General features: G+C 47.8%; 2 protein-coding genes across 8 annotated transcripts in view; one reads left to right on the forward strand and one right to left on the reverse strand.

The window, feature by feature from the left end:
- The first annotated feature begins 911 nt into the window (after positions 1-911).
- znf276 (zinc finger protein 276) lies at positions 912-4,812 on the forward strand. 2 transcript variants are annotated; one of them, XM_008412722.2, is made up of 11 exons: positions 912-1,699; positions 1,779-2,076; positions 2,156-2,202; positions 2,279-2,596; positions 2,692-2,767; positions 2,847-2,924; positions 3,073-3,189; positions 3,266-3,341; positions 3,425-3,542; positions 3,623-3,722; positions 4,217-4,812. In XM_008412722.2, exons 1-11 carry the CDS (start codon positions 1,480-1,482, stop codon positions 4,467-4,469), a joined length of 1,701 nt encoding a protein of 566 aa, XP_008410944.2. In that variant the 5' UTR covers positions 912-1,479; the 3' UTR covers positions 4,470-4,812. The 2 variants fall into 2 exon arrangements, with proteins under 2 accessions (XP_008410944.2, XP_008410945.2); XM_008412723.2 differs by having other exon boundaries at positions 913-1,699; positions 1,782-2,076.
- fanca (FA complementation group A) overlaps positions 3,924-15,427 on the reverse strand; it is a 41,479-nt gene continuing 29,975 nt past the window's right edge. For 4 of the 6 annotated variants that reach the window (XM_081608484.1, XM_081608483.1, XM_081608481.1 and 1 more), the window contains exons 28-41: positions 15,264-15,337; positions 14,446-14,574; positions 13,825-13,912; positions 13,097-13,251; positions 12,907-13,012; positions 12,607-12,666; positions 12,435-12,539; positions 7,270-7,385; positions 6,321-6,471; positions 6,152-6,214; positions 5,987-6,080; positions 5,827-5,905; positions 5,596-5,731; positions 3,924-5,531 (exon numbers count right to left, since the gene is read on the reverse strand). In XM_081608484.1, the coding sequence (XP_081464610.1) occupies positions 5,253-5,531; positions 5,596-5,731; positions 5,827-5,905; positions 5,987-6,080; positions 6,152-6,214; positions 6,321-6,471; positions 7,270-7,385; positions 12,435-12,539; positions 12,607-12,666; positions 12,907-13,012; positions 13,097-13,251; positions 13,825-13,912; positions 14,446-14,574; positions 15,264-15,337 (1,635 nt within the window). In that variant the 3' untranslated portion in view covers positions 3,924-5,252. The remainder of the gene's footprint in view (positions 5,532-5,595; positions 5,732-5,826; positions 5,906-5,986; positions 6,081-6,151; positions 6,215-6,320; positions 6,472-7,269; positions 7,386-12,434; positions 12,540-12,606; positions 12,667-12,906; positions 13,013-13,096; positions 13,252-13,824; positions 13,913-14,445; positions 14,575-15,263; positions 15,338-15,427) is intronic. The other 2 variants (XM_081608485.1, XM_081608482.1) reach the window with 2 other exon arrangements.

Below are 15,427 nucleotides of genomic sequence, written 5' to 3' on the forward strand. Positions count from 1 at the left end.
ACATATTTACCGTGTTTGATGTTTGTTGTAAATGACATATAATCACACAGATCGAGGTAATTAGTCCAAGTTTGTCGTTTATTGAACGTTCAGAAACTACAGCGGCTGTAAAGGTCAAAGGTAAACAACCTGAACAGGTGATCAACTCTAAACCAATCACACCTTTTTACTCTCTGCCATTTAAACACACCAGTTGCCATGGCAACCTGCTGCGCTCCACAAGCCGACCAGAGATTAGTTAAAAACATTCAGTCCGTTACATCAGGTTTTCAGGCTTGATATTTATTTAGCATCATTAATAACCTCATGAACACAGAGATGGTTGGTTAGTTCATTTTAATCTCCTGCTGGTTATTTTGGTTATGGAACCGAAACGCACAGAATTGCGCAACACCTTGTTGAAACAATAATCACTGAGATTATTGTTGTTGTTGTTGTTGTTGTTGTTGTTGTTGGGTCATTAATTTGAAAACGTTTTGTTGATTTTTTTATTGTTCTTTAATAAAGTTCTGAACGTTTTGAGCCAATCAGAGGACCTGCTGCTCTCAGCCAATCAGAGGACCTGCTGCTCTCAGCCAATCAGAGGACCTGCTGCTCTCAGCCAATCAGAGGACCTGCTGCTCTCAGCCAATCAGAGGACCTGCTGCTCTCAGCCAATCAGAGGACCTGCTGCTCTAGTTAAACACGATCAGTTCAGAAACGATATGAAATGAGAAAAAGTTATTTATTAACTGATTAAGTGTTTTAGATTGTTGTTAAAAACTAATCAGTCACGGCTGATCAGTGAACCCAGAGATGTTTTACAGCTGACAGCCGCTCCTCTCTAGCAGGTGCTGCGTTCCCCCGCTAAACCTTTTAGGGGTAGCGGTACCTGCCGGCCCCCTTTACTTTCACCCCTGTATATATTAGACTAATAAAAAGTACCTCATATTATGCTGAATTAACGGTATTGCAGGTAGGTGGCGCTCTGAGCCGTTTGTCCGTCCCTCTCTCTTTCCGGTAGTACATCCGGGTCCTGATGTTTACAGTAGGAGCAGCTTAGCAGCCGCGGACTTTGTTTGTTTCTTTGCTTGTTTGAGTGGCTCAGAAAGTCACGTGGTTCAGCTAAACATGTTCAGCTGCTGCTGGTCTCTGCGCATGACAACTGGAGGCTCTAATGTCTAACTCTGGTGTTACGCAGACTCACTGAAGCTAACCAAGCTAAGCTAACCAGACTGACGAAGCTAAGCTGCTGACGTCAGGTCGGTATGTTTTGATCAGCAACCTTCAGAAATCTGGAGACATATCAGAAGCTGTTTTAGGATCTTTTTTCCAGTCCACCAGCCTCCATTTACTGTAATACAGGAAAAACCTCCAGGTCAAACCGGGAACAGAATAATTCCCATTTTTCTCCAGATGTTTCACGTTAGTTGCCCACAGACCCGTTTTCTCCTCCGGCTGCAGAAGATTCAGATCTGAAGGTCCAGTAACGCAGAAACCATGAAGAAGAAACCGCGGCGTCTCCAGGTCCCATCGCCTCAGACAGCAGCCGACGGACGGGAGGACAGGAAGACAGGAGACAGAGAGACTCTGCTGGACTCCGTCCCCTCAACCACTGACGGCTTGTCTCCTGGAAGGACGGCGATGGACACAAACTCATCCTTCAGCGTGATAAAAGATGACGAAGAGAAAGATCCAGAGAGCAGGTCCAGATGTTCCGGTGAGTCCAACCTGACCTCTGACCTCAGCTCCAGTCCGACAGGAAACAACCTGCGTCTGATTTCCAGTTTTGTGTCCAGCAGGAAGGACGTCCAGCGCCGTCTGTCGTCTCTGCCATGGAAGGTTCTCCCCGCGCAGTCTGAGGCACGCATTCAGCCGGTGGCCTCCGGGGCCGCTGCGGGCCCTGGACCCGGCCGCCCCGTCGCCCCTCCCGTTTCATTTGGACTTCCAGCGTCTGGTCGGGGTCCAGTTGGACCGGGATCCGCGGCTCTCAGACTTCATCTGCAAAAGGTGCCACACCAAGTTCTACAAGTGCCACAGCGTCCTGCGGCGGTTCCTGCAGAGGGTCAACCTGCCGGCGCTCGGAACCGGGAACCGGTGAGGCGGCTAGCGGGTCTCTAGAGGTCCGACTCACAGAGAGAAGGTCCGAACCTGAAGCGGGTTTGTTTGTTTCCAGGAGGAACCTGAAGGGTCCGAATGCGCCAGCAAACGACTTGCCAGGAAGTAAAGAGACCCTCAGAGGTTCTGGTTCTGGTCCAGCTGCTGCCTGGTGTCGTCACCGTTCTCTCTCTTCCTCCAGAACCGCCGTGCTTCGCCGCCGACCCAAAGTGCCTCCGCAGCCTGGTGGGCTGGACGCACCGCCACGGCGAGGCCTGCACTTCCTGCCCCGACCTGAAGGAGGTGCTGGAGGGGCGGTGCGCGGGCTCCCTGAGGGCCGTGTGGGGCTGCGCCGACGGCCACCGTTACATCATGGACTCTCAGAGTTACCTGGGAGACCAGGTGAGCTACTGGGGCGGAGCCTCGTGGAGGCGGAGCAACGAGGAGGATGGAGGCGAGAAGGTTCTGGATGGACGGATGGACCCAGGAACCCAAAAGAACCAGGACAACTGGGCCGAAGGTGAGAACCTCATCAGAACTGCAGGAGGTCGGGCTGAGCGGTTCTGACCCGCTGGGCTCACTGGGAACTGAGTCCGGTCCGGTTGGTTCTTCCAGGCTTTCCTGAGGAGGCGACATTGCCGGCACCGGGCCCGCTCCAGGACCGGACCGCTGACAGCGACCTGTCGGACAGGTGAGTCTCTTTGGTCCTGTCCAGGTCTACCGGACCGAACCTTTTGGACCGGTCAAACTGATGTGGTTCTGTGGTTTAGGGCAATCTCTGAGGATGAGCTCCACGAGAACCGGGCCCGGTCCGATGAGGAGATGTTTGACCCGGCCCAGAACCAGAGGCATGCTGGCGCTGACCGCCCTGCAGAACTTTTCCCAATTCATAAAAACATGTTTTAGAAACTGGACCCGAGTTCTGGACTCCTGGTGCTGGTCCACAGTAGAACTAAGGTTCTGACCCGATGTTCTGACTGCCCTCTCCTCCTCCAGGACCTCTAGGCTCAGCAGAACCCGGAGGAGGCAGAACCCAAAAACCTCGGAGGAACCCAGAGTCCGAAAGAAACCCGGACCCAAACCGGGCTGGAAGAACCAGTTCCGGCCCAAAGGGTGCATAGAGGTTCCAGAAACCATCATTGGTTCTGACCGGTTTGGTTCTGACCCATTTGGTTCTGCTGTTTTTAAGGGAGGAGCTTCCCAACATCTACAAGTGTCCGTACCAGGGCTGCACCGCCGTCTACCGAGCGCCTGACGGGTTAAAGGTCAGAACCGTTCTGGTCCAGAGCCTCAGTTTGTTTGGACCTGGTTCTTAGTCTGGTTCCGACCCGCTGCTCGTTCCCCTCAGAAACACATCAAGGAGCATCATGAGGACATGAGGCAGCGGCCGTGCCCCCATCCCGGCTGCAGCAAGGTGTTCATGATCGACCGCTACCTGCAGCGGCACATCAAGCTCATCCACACAGGTGAGCCACAGCCGTCTTCTGGAGTGCAGACTGGTCGTCATGGCGACGGCTCCATCTGCTGATTGAAACGTTTCTTCCAGAGGAGAGGAACTACATCTGTGATCAGTGCGGTCAGACCTTCAAGCAGCGGAAACACCTGTCGGTTCATCAGATGAGACATTCAGGAGCCAAACCGCTGCAGTAAGTCCTGGTGGTGGCGCTATAACTCACCTTAGGAACAGAATATCTGGACTTAACCTGTCGCATCACCCATCCTGTTTTAGGGGCCATAGAAATATGGCACATAGATTCATGATGAGCTATTGTTAAAGTCTGACATTTTAAAATTATAACAATGTAAACTAGTTAAATTATGACATTTCTAAAACAATCAGAAGGAAATAAGGAGGTAATCAACATCGTTTAATTTATTGGCATTCGGATCACAATCGATTTTCCTGCTGCTGATAAAACTGATTCAAAGCTACAGTTTAATTTCCTGTCATTTTAATTGGACTTAATAAAATAACAGGATAAAATAATAAACAGGAACAATTTAATTGATGTCAGCTGCTCAACACTGCATTACCTTAATCAGACAGATGGTGGCGCTCCTTTAGTCTCCCCACCACCAGTCTCCATGTCTGACCCAGTACCAACCAGAACCAGAACCTGACCCAATCCCTGTCCTGCAGGTGCGAGGTGTGCGGCTTCCAGTGCCGCCAGCGGGCGTCCCTCAAGTATCACATGACCAAGCACAAAGCCGAGTCCGACCTGGCCTTCGAGTGCCGGACCTGCCGCAAGCGCTTCGAGAAGCCGCACAACCTCAACGTACACATGTCCATGGTCCACCCGCCGGTTCTGGCCGAGGCCCGGCAGGCCGGCCCGGTTCACCTGCAGACTATTGATCTCACCGGAGAGCTGGTTTTGCAGGACCAGGACAGATGACGGCCGGTCCGGAGTCCGGAGGAGCCGGTACCGTCCGGGTCCGCTCCGGAGAAGCCTGCAGCTGGACGCAGTTTTTCACAAGGTTCTTCAGACAGGCTACAACAGAACCAGGCAGCAGAACCCAGCCGGGTTCAGCTGAATCTCAGTGTAAAAGCAGCAGATCGCTATTTAATCCCACCGATTACGATGGGATTAACAGAGAAGCGACTTTCTGGATCATGGCTCCGTTTACAGCTGCAGCCCTTGTTACCATTTCATAACGCTTTATTTTGAAGGGCTCTTTTTTTCAGCTCTGTCCAACATTTCTGTGGAGCATAAGTTAAACCAGATTTCTAAATCCTGACGGTTTTCTATTTATTTGTTACACTCCATGACTGATGAAGTCGTTTGTTCAGATTTCTCTGGATTATTTGGGTTTTAAAGCCCAGAACTCAGTTCAGTTTGATCAGATATTAATATTCAGATGAACAGGTGGTGGAGTTCCTGTTTCAGCCACCAGAGGGCGCTGGAGTTCAGCAATGTGAAGCTACAGCAGCACTTAAGTCTTTGGTTCTGGAACCGCTCGTATTACTCCAGAACCAAGTTTCTAACAATTGGGTCAGACAATGAAATATTTAAAAGCTTTGCAGCTGATGCACCAGGTGGCGCTGTACTTCCTGTCAGAGGCCGGAAGGAGAAGAAGAACTCATTTTATTTTCTTTAGGATTCAAGTTTCTGCAGAAAAACCTGAAAATAGTAAGTTTTTATGAAAGTATCAGGTCAGCTGGTTCTGGTTCCGGTCTGCTAGAGGAAGCCCACCGCAGGATGGTCCAGGTGAACTGAAAGAGTCGCAGCCAGTTCTGGGTCCAGGTCCACACAGCGAGTCTCCAACTGGACCAGAACCGAGACAGCAAGAGGAAAAGGAGTGTCAGTGGGGCGGGCGGCAGGTGAACCGGGCCGGGCCGGGCCGGGCCAGGGGGTTACCTGTCTCCACTGGCTGCAGCTCAGGGCGGCTGCCGGCGCCTGCCGGATCAAACTCAGGACAAACTGCTTGGTGCAGTCCAGAACCCGGGTCGGTTCCACCTGCAGAACCGGATCAGTTAGAATTGGTTCTGATGGTTCTGTGTCTGGACAGAACCTCGTTCACCTGGCGTGCCGAGGCGGGCGCCTCTCCGTCCAGGAAGAGCCGCAGCGCCTCCAGGTACCACAGGGTGGCGCTGTGGAGGAACCCGGGGCAGCGCAGCGCCCTCTGGTGGACGGCGGCGCTTTGCTGCTGCAGCAAACTGAACATGCAGGAGAAAAACAGAACAGAAGGAGATGAAGAGTCCGGTTCGGTACCCAGCAGAACCGAACCGCAGCAGGAAGCTGGTCGGGTTACCTGCAGAGCGCCCAGGGCATCAACCGGCTGCAATCATCAGAGACCGTCAGGGTGACCGGGTCCGGTTCCAGGTCCGGTTCTGGAGAACAGCAATAGCACAGATCTTTAGGCTACAGAACATCCAGAACCGGAGATCCGGAGCAGCCGGGGTAAACGGTACCGTTGGACTTGAAGAGCAGCAGCCAATCAGCTGAGTTCACCAGAACCGCCAGAAGTTCTGAGCAAAACCATATGGACCTTCCAGAACTTTTCTCCTGCAGAGAGAAACCAACAAGCCAGAATGATTCAGTAGAGCAGAACGTTGGTTCTGTTGGACCGGACCCACCTGAGGATCCAGAAGTTCTGACAGGAAGTCCGTCACAAAAAGAAAGAGCAGAGAAACCAGAACCTGGAGGGGAAACAGAACCTTCAGAACCGACCCAATTACAACAAACTGAGCAGAACCTGGAAGGGAAAGCAGAACCAACCCGATCAGAACCTGGTTCGACTCTCACCTGCTGGTTCTCAGCCTCTCTCAGTCCGTCCAGAACCTCTCTGAAGTTCTGCTGGTGTTCCGCCCCGCCTCTGAAGGCGCCATGCAGGCTGGCGGCTTGGACCAGAACCGGAGCTGGAGGGATCTGGACCAGAACCGGACCTGCTCGCAGACTGCAAAAGACAACAGAACACTGCTGAGCCCGGTCCGTTTAGACCAGTGTTTCTCAAACTGTGGACCGCGGGCGCCCCTAGTGGTCAACCAGGTACTGCATGTAAACGCCCGTTAATTTGCGTGGCGTCGGCTGAAAGTGCGACGCTGCAGCTAACATACCGACGACTGCAGTGAAAATCCAGAATGGACAAGTGGCTTAAGACCGGCTGACCCAAAAGAAAAGCTTTAGATACGCTGGGAAGAACCGAGTCCAGGAGTATTTCTGATGGGAAGAACCGAGTCACACCTGCTGAGTTTTGACGTGTCGTTCCTGAGCGATTCGATTCTTTTGAACGGTTCTATTCCGTGAAATGTAGGACTCAAGTCTGTTAGTGAGAACTGTTCTTTATTTTTATGACCTTGTTATTATTACATTATTTTTATTTAATTAAAATAGTTAACATTAATTAAAAACAATGGGTAAATAAGTGGGTGTATATTTTTATGTTTAATGGTGCAGAAGAGGATTTTTGTTTCTGCCAAAGTAAATCAAGTCTATTTTTCTTTAATTCTGCTCCTAAATTACAAAAAGGCCTAAATGTTATGCACACAGCACTTGGTAGTATAGAACTTTTTTTACTTTCCATGTGTTTGACAAAAAATGAAAGCTTAGAAACGTTTCACAATAAAAATAACTCAAAACGTCCCGAGGAGAATTATTCATGACAATAAGCGAGTTACTGTCCTGAACATGGTTCTGGTATCTGTGGTCTCGGCAGGTCGGGGAGAACCGGGTTCTGGGTTGTGTTGGGTTCTACCTGCAGGCCCAGAGCCGGCAGGCTGAGAGGAGCTGCAGCTGCTCTGGAAAAGGTTCTGCATCCTGGAGGCGGGTCCAGAGTGAAACCAGAACCGGAGAAAGCTGCTGCCACCAACGCTAGAGAGAGAAAAAGACATTCATTTTTAATAATTCATTTATTTTTCAATAAATAAGTGACTTAGTATCACAGCCTGTGTCACAGAATAAATCACATCCGTCCAAAAACTGGCTCTTCCACCAAACTATGAATTACTAACCCATAAACTCCAGATGTGACAAAATGACTGTGAGTCAGACTGATCTGTAAAAGTTTAATTCAGTAGCCTGGACTTCACCATGTTAACAAATAAAGAAACCACATCAATATTCAGCTCTTCGTCTTTCCTCTTATGTACAGACGTGTAAATTTAAAACCACAAACTGACACGTTTAGTCAAAGCTTCCCCACATCTGCTGAAGATTGTTTAAAAAGCACAAAGTGCTGAAAGACAATGAAACCGTTTCTCTCTGTTCACAGGATGGATTAATAACAGAAACAAAGGAGTCATCAGCTACAACACCTGAAGGATTCTCCACTGTAAATCTGCATGTTTTATACAACCATTTCCATTCAGGCTTCATTTCAGGTGTTGGGGAGACATGAGATCTGCATACTGTGTCACTGCGTCCAGTCAGTTTTTACAATCAGTCTGTAGATCATTTTCTCCTTCTAGGGAGATTCCTTTACTGTCCATCGAATCCAGTGAAGGACCAGAGCAGTTCTTGATCCCAGGAAACAGTCTGATGGATGGAAACGGGTCCAGGTGATTCGGTCAAAAGGAGCATTGATGTTCACTCAACTTGTGTTTCCAGTAGCTCAAAAACTGACCAACATCTGGAACAGATTTTATCCCCAAACAAGCAGCGAGTTCCACAGGATCATCCAGTTGAGGTCCAGCCATCTCTACCACCCTCTCAAGGCAAAACACTTTTGCAGCGTGGAGCAGTGTGGAGCAGGTTGTTGTTCCCCAAACAGGACAATCCAACAAACTCCCGAACAGAACCGGTTCCTGGAGCAGCCAGGACAGAGACTCAGCCTGCTGCTGCCTCTCCTTCCTCAGTCCACACAGAGAAAACACTCTTATAAAAACCTGGAAGAAGAGAAGAGCTCAGTTTGCTGGAGTCCATCAGAAAGAGGCAAATCCAGACCCATGCCACCAAATCTCTGAAGAATGCAGCACCATATTCTTCTCCACACCAGGTCTGAGTCTCTGAATGAACTGAAAACGAAAAGCAGCCCCTCTGCTGGCCAGATGGCTCTAAATACTTGAGCCCACCTTTTCTCCACACTAGGCCTCCAGGCAGACTGAGTTGATCCCCCAGCCGACATTCAACAGTTAGAGCCTCCCTCTTCCTCCAGTTTATTTTAGCAGAAGAAATGCAGCCAAAAAGAGAAACAGTGTTGACTACAACATCAATATCTTCCTGCTTGTTTACGAAAACTATCAGATCATCAGCATAAGCTGACAACTTTAAAGAGACATCACACCCAGGAATAGAAACACCACACAAATCTCTCCTCAGCTTATGAAGCAAAGGTTCAAATGCCAAGGAATAAAGCATCCCTGACAAAGAACCGCCTTGCCTCACTCCTCTTAAAACATTGAATGGAGCACTTAAGCCTCCATTTATTATATCTACACTCACAATGTCACAATACAAAACCTGGATCATAGCTATGAAGCCAGGGCTGAAACCAAAAGCAGTCAAAGTTTGCCACAAATATTGGTGTTCAACCCGGTCAAAAGCTTTTTCTTGATCTATGAAATCAGACCAATATCTGTGCCCAATGAGCTGGAGATTTCCAAAACATCTCTGATTAAAGTGACGTCATCACTCATCAGCCTGCCAGGCACGCAGTACGTCTGGTCCCCGTGAATGACTGACGACATCACTTCTCTAAGTCTGGTAGCCAGGACTTTGGAAAAGATCTTGTAATCCGTGCATAGCAAAGAGACTGGTCGCCAGTTCCTTAGATCCTGTAGGTCTCCTTTCTTTGGAAGCAGAGTAACGACTGCCCGTCTGCAGCTCAGAGGCAGCCAACCTCTCTGCAGGCTATCTGTGATCACCTCCAACAAGTCCTCGCCAATCACAGACCAGAAGGACTTGTAGAAATCAACAGGAAGACCGTCCATGCCAGGGGATCTACCACTCTTTAGGCTCATCAAGGCAGTATGCAGTTCCTGCAGCGTGAGCTGAGCCTCCAGCTTTCGATTGGCTTCAGCATCCACCTGAGGAAGTCCTTCGTAGAAACCGTCGCTCACATCCAGATTCTCCAAATGTTCGCTCTTGAAAAGGTCTGTATAAAAACTGACAGCAAACTTCCTGATCTCAGAAGAACCTGAGATAGTAGAACCACAATCAGTCTTTAAGGAGTGAATAATCTTCCTTTGTCCATTCTTTTTTTCTAGTCCAAAGAAAAAGTGAGACGGGGCATCCATCTCCGATACACTCAGGAAACGTGATCTGACCAAGGCTCCTTTGGCTGCTGTGCCCAACAGGTTGGCCAGAACGGCCTTTTATCTTTGAGGGAAGTTAAAAACCCTCGATTTCCTGTAGAGGCTGCCAAACCCTGCAGCTCGACTATCTGAGTCTCCAAGTCCCTCATAGATCTGGTTATGTCTCTAGTGACATTGCGAGTGAACTGCTGACACAACTGCTTGATTTGACTTTTACCATAATCCCACCACTGTTGGACACAAGAAAAATCTGATTTAGATTGTTTATGACTGACCCAGAAATATTCAAAAGCCTTTTTAAAAGCTGTATCATTCAAAAGAGCTGCATTAAAATGCCAATAGACACTCTGAATACGGACATTTTCAATAAACACAGAGCAACAAACCAGACAGTGATCAGAAAAACCAACAGGAATTATTTGACAATTTTTAAATATATTCAAATGATGTTTAAAAGCATGTATACGATCCAATCTCGCCAAGGATAAAAGATTATCTTTAGAATGACTCCATGTATATTGTCTCTGATTCCTGTTGAAATCTCTCCACACATCCGAAAGGTCAGAGGTCGCAGTCAGCTGCCTGAGCCTCCGAGAGGATTCAGCATGAGGTTCTAGGTGGTTCCTATCAAGTAACGGATTCTCAGTGCAATTAAAATCTCCACACAAAAACAAATAATCATGATCACTACAGTAACTTGCAACGTCACCTAAAGTATTCAATAAAACCATTCTACCAACCTCTTTAGTTTATACACATTAAGAAAAACTATATTCACATTTTTATATTTGGCTTTAACTTTTAATAAGTGGCCTTCAATTAATTCTTCTGCTTCACAAGAAACAGGCAAAAAATTCTTGGAAAACCTTAGAAAACATAATTCCCACACCACCACAACTACTGGACTTGTGGCTAAAAAAGACCTCCCCTCCACATTCCTCCTTCCAGTCGCTCTCATTATCAGCAGTACTGTGTGTCTCTTGAATCAACATTATATCAATGTTCTTTAGAGCCATGAGTCTAAAAAACTCAGCCCTCTTTTCTTCATCTCTGGCACCATTTAGATTTAATGTGCCTATTTTAAAGTCACACATTGAAATGAGGAAACAAAAGAAAAGACACAGAGATGTAAAATGTTTCTCTAAATGTCCTCATCTTCATCAGCGGTGAGTTTTTGGGCTCTGACTTTCAAAATCAGTTTCTTTAAGCGAAATATTTCCTGATCCGTTAACACGTCATCAACAAAATGTCCAGTTTTCTTTGTTAAAACGCGACAGGATTCAACAAACAATTTTAAGTCTGGAAAGTATTCTTCTACTTTGATCCTGAGTCCTTTAGTTCTTTGCAAAAATGTCTTAATTTCAGCAGGAGGATACAGATTCTGCTGATCTTGGCTCAAAGAAAAGCTACTATCAGACTCTAAACTGCTCTCTCTTGCTTTGTTTGCTCTCTCAGGTCTGAGAGCTTCAGTGCTGCTGCTAGCAGGTTCAGAACTTTTCCTTTTCTCAGACAATTTCAGCAAATCGTCATCAAGCATGTTTTCATCTTCACAAAGGTTTTCACACAGAATTTCACCAGATCTTTTCTCCTCTGAAACTGCATCAAAACTATTGATAGATTGATCATGTATCGTCTCACCATCAGTGGTATCAAACTCATTAAAGCGATCGTACAGAGGATCGCACCTCAGACTGTTCCTCTGAAGGGTCACCAGGATCCCCGGCTCCAGTAGCATCAAGATCCGCACCGACTACCGTGAGACCACCAGCGGCCGCTGGGCCCGACCCGGCGGCGCCATCACCAACCCTCACTAACTGTGTTTTCTTGAGTTTGTCTGCACGATCGAATTATATGACCTTCTGCACCACAACCAAAACATTTCATGGTCTCTGAAGAGGCAAAAACCATATAATTAAACCATCTACTTTGAAATTAAAGGACAGATTAAGGTCATTAGCTGTTTCCTTAAGGATCATAAATACCTGCCTTCTGTGACACACGACATGCTTAAGAAGCACCGATTTACAACCTAAAGAAACCATCTTTATGGGTGAAACTAGCTGTCCATACCGTGACAGCTCCTTAACAAGGAGATCGTTTTTAATAAACGGGGTGCATTTGAGATGATGATCTTTTTAGCTGGACTAACCAGCGGGAGAACCGGCGTGAAAGTGTCCTGAATGACGACGTCCCTTTCAACCAACTCATTCACTTTAGATGTTCTATCAAGAAAGATCACAATCGCTCCATTCATACGGGAAGCAGATTCACACCATCGCAACCTGCCGCTCCTCCAACAGCTAAAGCTGCCGCCTCCACTGAACAATTCACTGTTGGTGAGTTTGACAGCATGACGGCGTGTCAACTTTTCAAACTCGGCACCGCCCTCCACAACCGGCATGATGCCAAACAAACGCCAAACCAAACCGGTAGCTACAAGCTACCGGACCGACCAGTCCGGAAACACCAAACCAACTTAAAGATCGAGTAACTGTGAGAAGAGAAGAGTGTTAGAAACACCTAGAAAAAGGTAGAAAGACTCAAAAATCCAGTCAAGCTGACTCCCGTCTCCAGCTCCATTCACTCCGCCATTCACTCAGAGAGAGAGAGGGGGAGAAAATAGAGCTGACCTGCTGGTCAGGAGGAATTACTACAAAGCAAAGCGTACCACTGCAGAGACGAGGAGGAGAGGACAGGAGGCGCTCATCAGGGACCAGACCCGGTCCACTTCTGCTGCTGGACGTCCACACTGTCCCGCAGCAAAGAGCAGGCCCTGCAGAGACGGAGCAGGTTCTGGTTCTGGTTCCTGCAGGACCTTCAGGCTTGGAGCGGTGACTCACCTTCAAGAGATGAACTGTCACGGCGCAGGGCAGCAGGCCGGCTGGAGGACACGCCTTCCTCTGAGGAAGTTGGAGATGGAAGCTGAAGCAGTGGCGGCTAACTGTTAGCTAACCTCCAGCTAACTGCCAGCTAGCCTGTCACTGACCTGCAGTTAAATGGCAGCTAACCTGCAACTAGCCTACAGCTTACCTGGAGCTAACTCTCAGCTAGCTTGTAGCTAAATGGCTGCTAGCCTGCAGCTTACCTGGAGCTAACTCTCAGCTAGCTTGTAGCTAAATGGCTGCTAGCCTGCAGCTTACCTGGAGCTGTGTGATGTGCTGCAGCAGCTGGCTACAGTCTACAACGCTCCGCCCTGCTTCAGCCTTTATTTTGAAGAACATCACAGGTGGCAGCACCAGGAGCACCCTGACACACACACACACACACAGCTAGCATTGAGTCACAGACCAGCATCACCTGTCAGCAGGTGTCACCTGGGCGGAGCAGCACCTGTTCCAGGCCTCTATGGTCCTCTGCAGGCTGAGCCTGGAGGAGACGCTGCCAGAGGAGACGGAGCATCTCTCAGACACGACCCGGAGCAGGAAGTCCCCCAGACCCACCCGGCGACCCCAGAGGTCACCGACCTCTGCCTCGTAGACCAGCTCCTGAAGGCGAAACCAGCAGAACCATCAAAACCAGCAGAACCAGGAAGTAACTGGTGGTGAATGTTTCTTTATAACGTGAAAATCCTGCATGTCAGCGTTTTGTGAAAGATTAACGGTTTTGTAATTGTGCGGATGTGGGTAGATTTGGAGTTTTGTGCTGTTATTCGTTTATCTTCAGTGATAACAGAAAATGCATGCATAGAAGAAGGAACCTGCAATGAAGTGTGAAAATGTGAAATCTTTGTTTGCAGAGCTCCGTTGTGTAGAAGCTGTCAGTAAACTCTCCTTTGCTGCAAAGAATACATTCAGTTTGTCTCTTCAGCATTTTATTTATGTTACAACTCCTGAAAGAGTTTACTGGCAGACATTACTGATGGAGGTTCTGATCCGGTGGAACCGACTGCAGCGCTTCGTCTTCAGACGTAGATATTTACCATGTAGACAGACACGGCGGATAGAAATATTTTTCAGGCCAGAAACTTTGTTAAATCAACATTTTTTCAGGTTTTCACAGCTGAAGCTCCTCTGAGCAGCATGGCGTTCTCCTGTGAGCATTGTTAGCCGGTTGCTCACCTGTAGTCTGGACAGCAGGTCCGGCAAACAGGTTCCGGTTCCAGACGGTCCTGGAGAAAACTCCAGGTTTTCCAGGTTCATCTCCCTACTAACATCAAATAAATTAATGGCAACTAGAGCAATCAAATTACTGAAGAAGCATTATAAAATACGCACTTCTTTCATTTTGAGCGTTGCAACATGAACCTTAAACAAACGTCTCATGAAACCAATAAGCTGCAGATAATGTAGAAATGTTATCTGATGTTTCATCTCTAAGTTTATCTTTATTCATCCAGGTCAGTGGAGCCCACAGTGGGTCCTGAGGCCCGGCATCCTGCATGTTCCAGTTCTCTCCCTGATGGTAACAACAACCTGTTCAGCTTGTCAATGTTCCTCTCATGAACCGTCATTAGATCAGGTGCACTAGAACTAGGCCCTGCAGGATGCCGGGCCTCCAGGACCCACTGTGGGCTCCACTGACCTGGAGCTTCAGGTCCGTTTCTGATTCCAAAAAGCAATAAAAAAATATTCTGCAACATTTAAAACCAAAAGCAGAAAGAAACGCAGCAGGTCTTTGACTATTTCAGGTTCAGGTTTGTGGCGAGTCATGAGAGCAGGTCATCAGAGCGTCGCTGGCACCTGGGCGGCGGCTCCATGACGGCGGTCAGCAGGCGTGAGCAGAGCGCCCTGGGGTCGCCGCCACAGCCTCCCTGCTCCTCTGGCCGGGGCAGATAAAGCTCCCAGCAGGCCCACTGCTGGTACTGCTGCCTGCAGGGAGACAGACAGCAGAGCTAACGTCTTCACAGTGTTGGCCGCTGGTTTCCGTGGCGATTATGTGTGAAGCTGCAGCACCGTGCAATCAGAGGTTTCTGAAGCGTTCCAGGAAATTATTAGAAATTACTGATGCCAATAATTTAAAGACAGAAATAAAACCTTACAATAATAAACCAAACTCTTTGTTTTCGCTAAAGATCAAACCGTGAACCTGACGGTCGAATTAATCGATACTAATCAATAATTGGGAAATGAACTAAATACAGTAACAGAAACATTTGTGTGTTTATCAAAGAGAAATAGTTAATAAAGTTTCAAAAGTGAGAATAAAAAAGTTAATATTTTCTTTTAACTGAAGCTGTTTGCATGGAGTTCAGGCCTGAGATCTCCAAGTTTAGAGTCATTTTTAAAAGTAACATTAATGCTGTGGAGCGGTCCAGTCCAAGTCCAGCCCTGGTTCTGGTGGAGGTCGCTACAGATTAGGGTGGTGGGAAGGAGGCCCTCCATCAGGAAGCAGGAATCTTTTCTGATGAAGGTTTTTAACGTGATTACCGAGATCAAAATCATTTCCAACAAATTTTTAGTTGAAATGTGAATAAAAACTGGATTTAATTCTTTCCACTAGAACTCGCTGATTTCTCATTTCATTGTTTGTGAAGAGGAGCACACTTTTCTAATCTCACCGCTCTGCGTCCGACAAAACGTCCGAGTTTCTCTGGACTCTCAGCTCTTCATGCAGCCACTCTGAAAAACACAACTACACACAAACAGCAGATATTAAACATAATAAAACATTAATAAACCCTTAATAAAGTTATATAACATTACTAAGACCATTAATAAAACA

Source organism: Poecilia reticulata, chromosome 6 (genome assembly GCF_904066995.2).
Source record: "Poecilia reticulata chromosome 6, P_reticulata-male-v2, whole genome shotgun sequence".
In the NCBI taxonomy this organism is placed as follows: Eukaryota; Metazoa; Chordata; class Actinopteri; order Cyprinodontiformes; family Poeciliidae; genus Poecilia; species Poecilia reticulata.

What these genes read in the sequence shown, in the direction of transcription:
- znf276 (XM_008412722.2), top strand. Translation starts at nt 1,480, where the DNA reads ATGAAGAAGAAACCGCGGCGTCTCCAGGTCCCATCGCCTCAGACAGCA. An exon ending in GAGCAGGTCCAGATGTTCCG is followed by an intron (nt 1,700 to 1,778) that starts GTGAGTCCAACC and finishes TTTTGTGTCCAG; the next exon opens with CAGGAAGGACGTCCAGCGCC. An exon ending in TCAGGAGCCAAACCGCTGCA is followed by an intron (nt 3,723 to 4,216) that starts GTAAGTCCTGGT and finishes CCTGTCCTGCAG; the next exon opens with GTGCGAGGTGTGCGGCTTCC.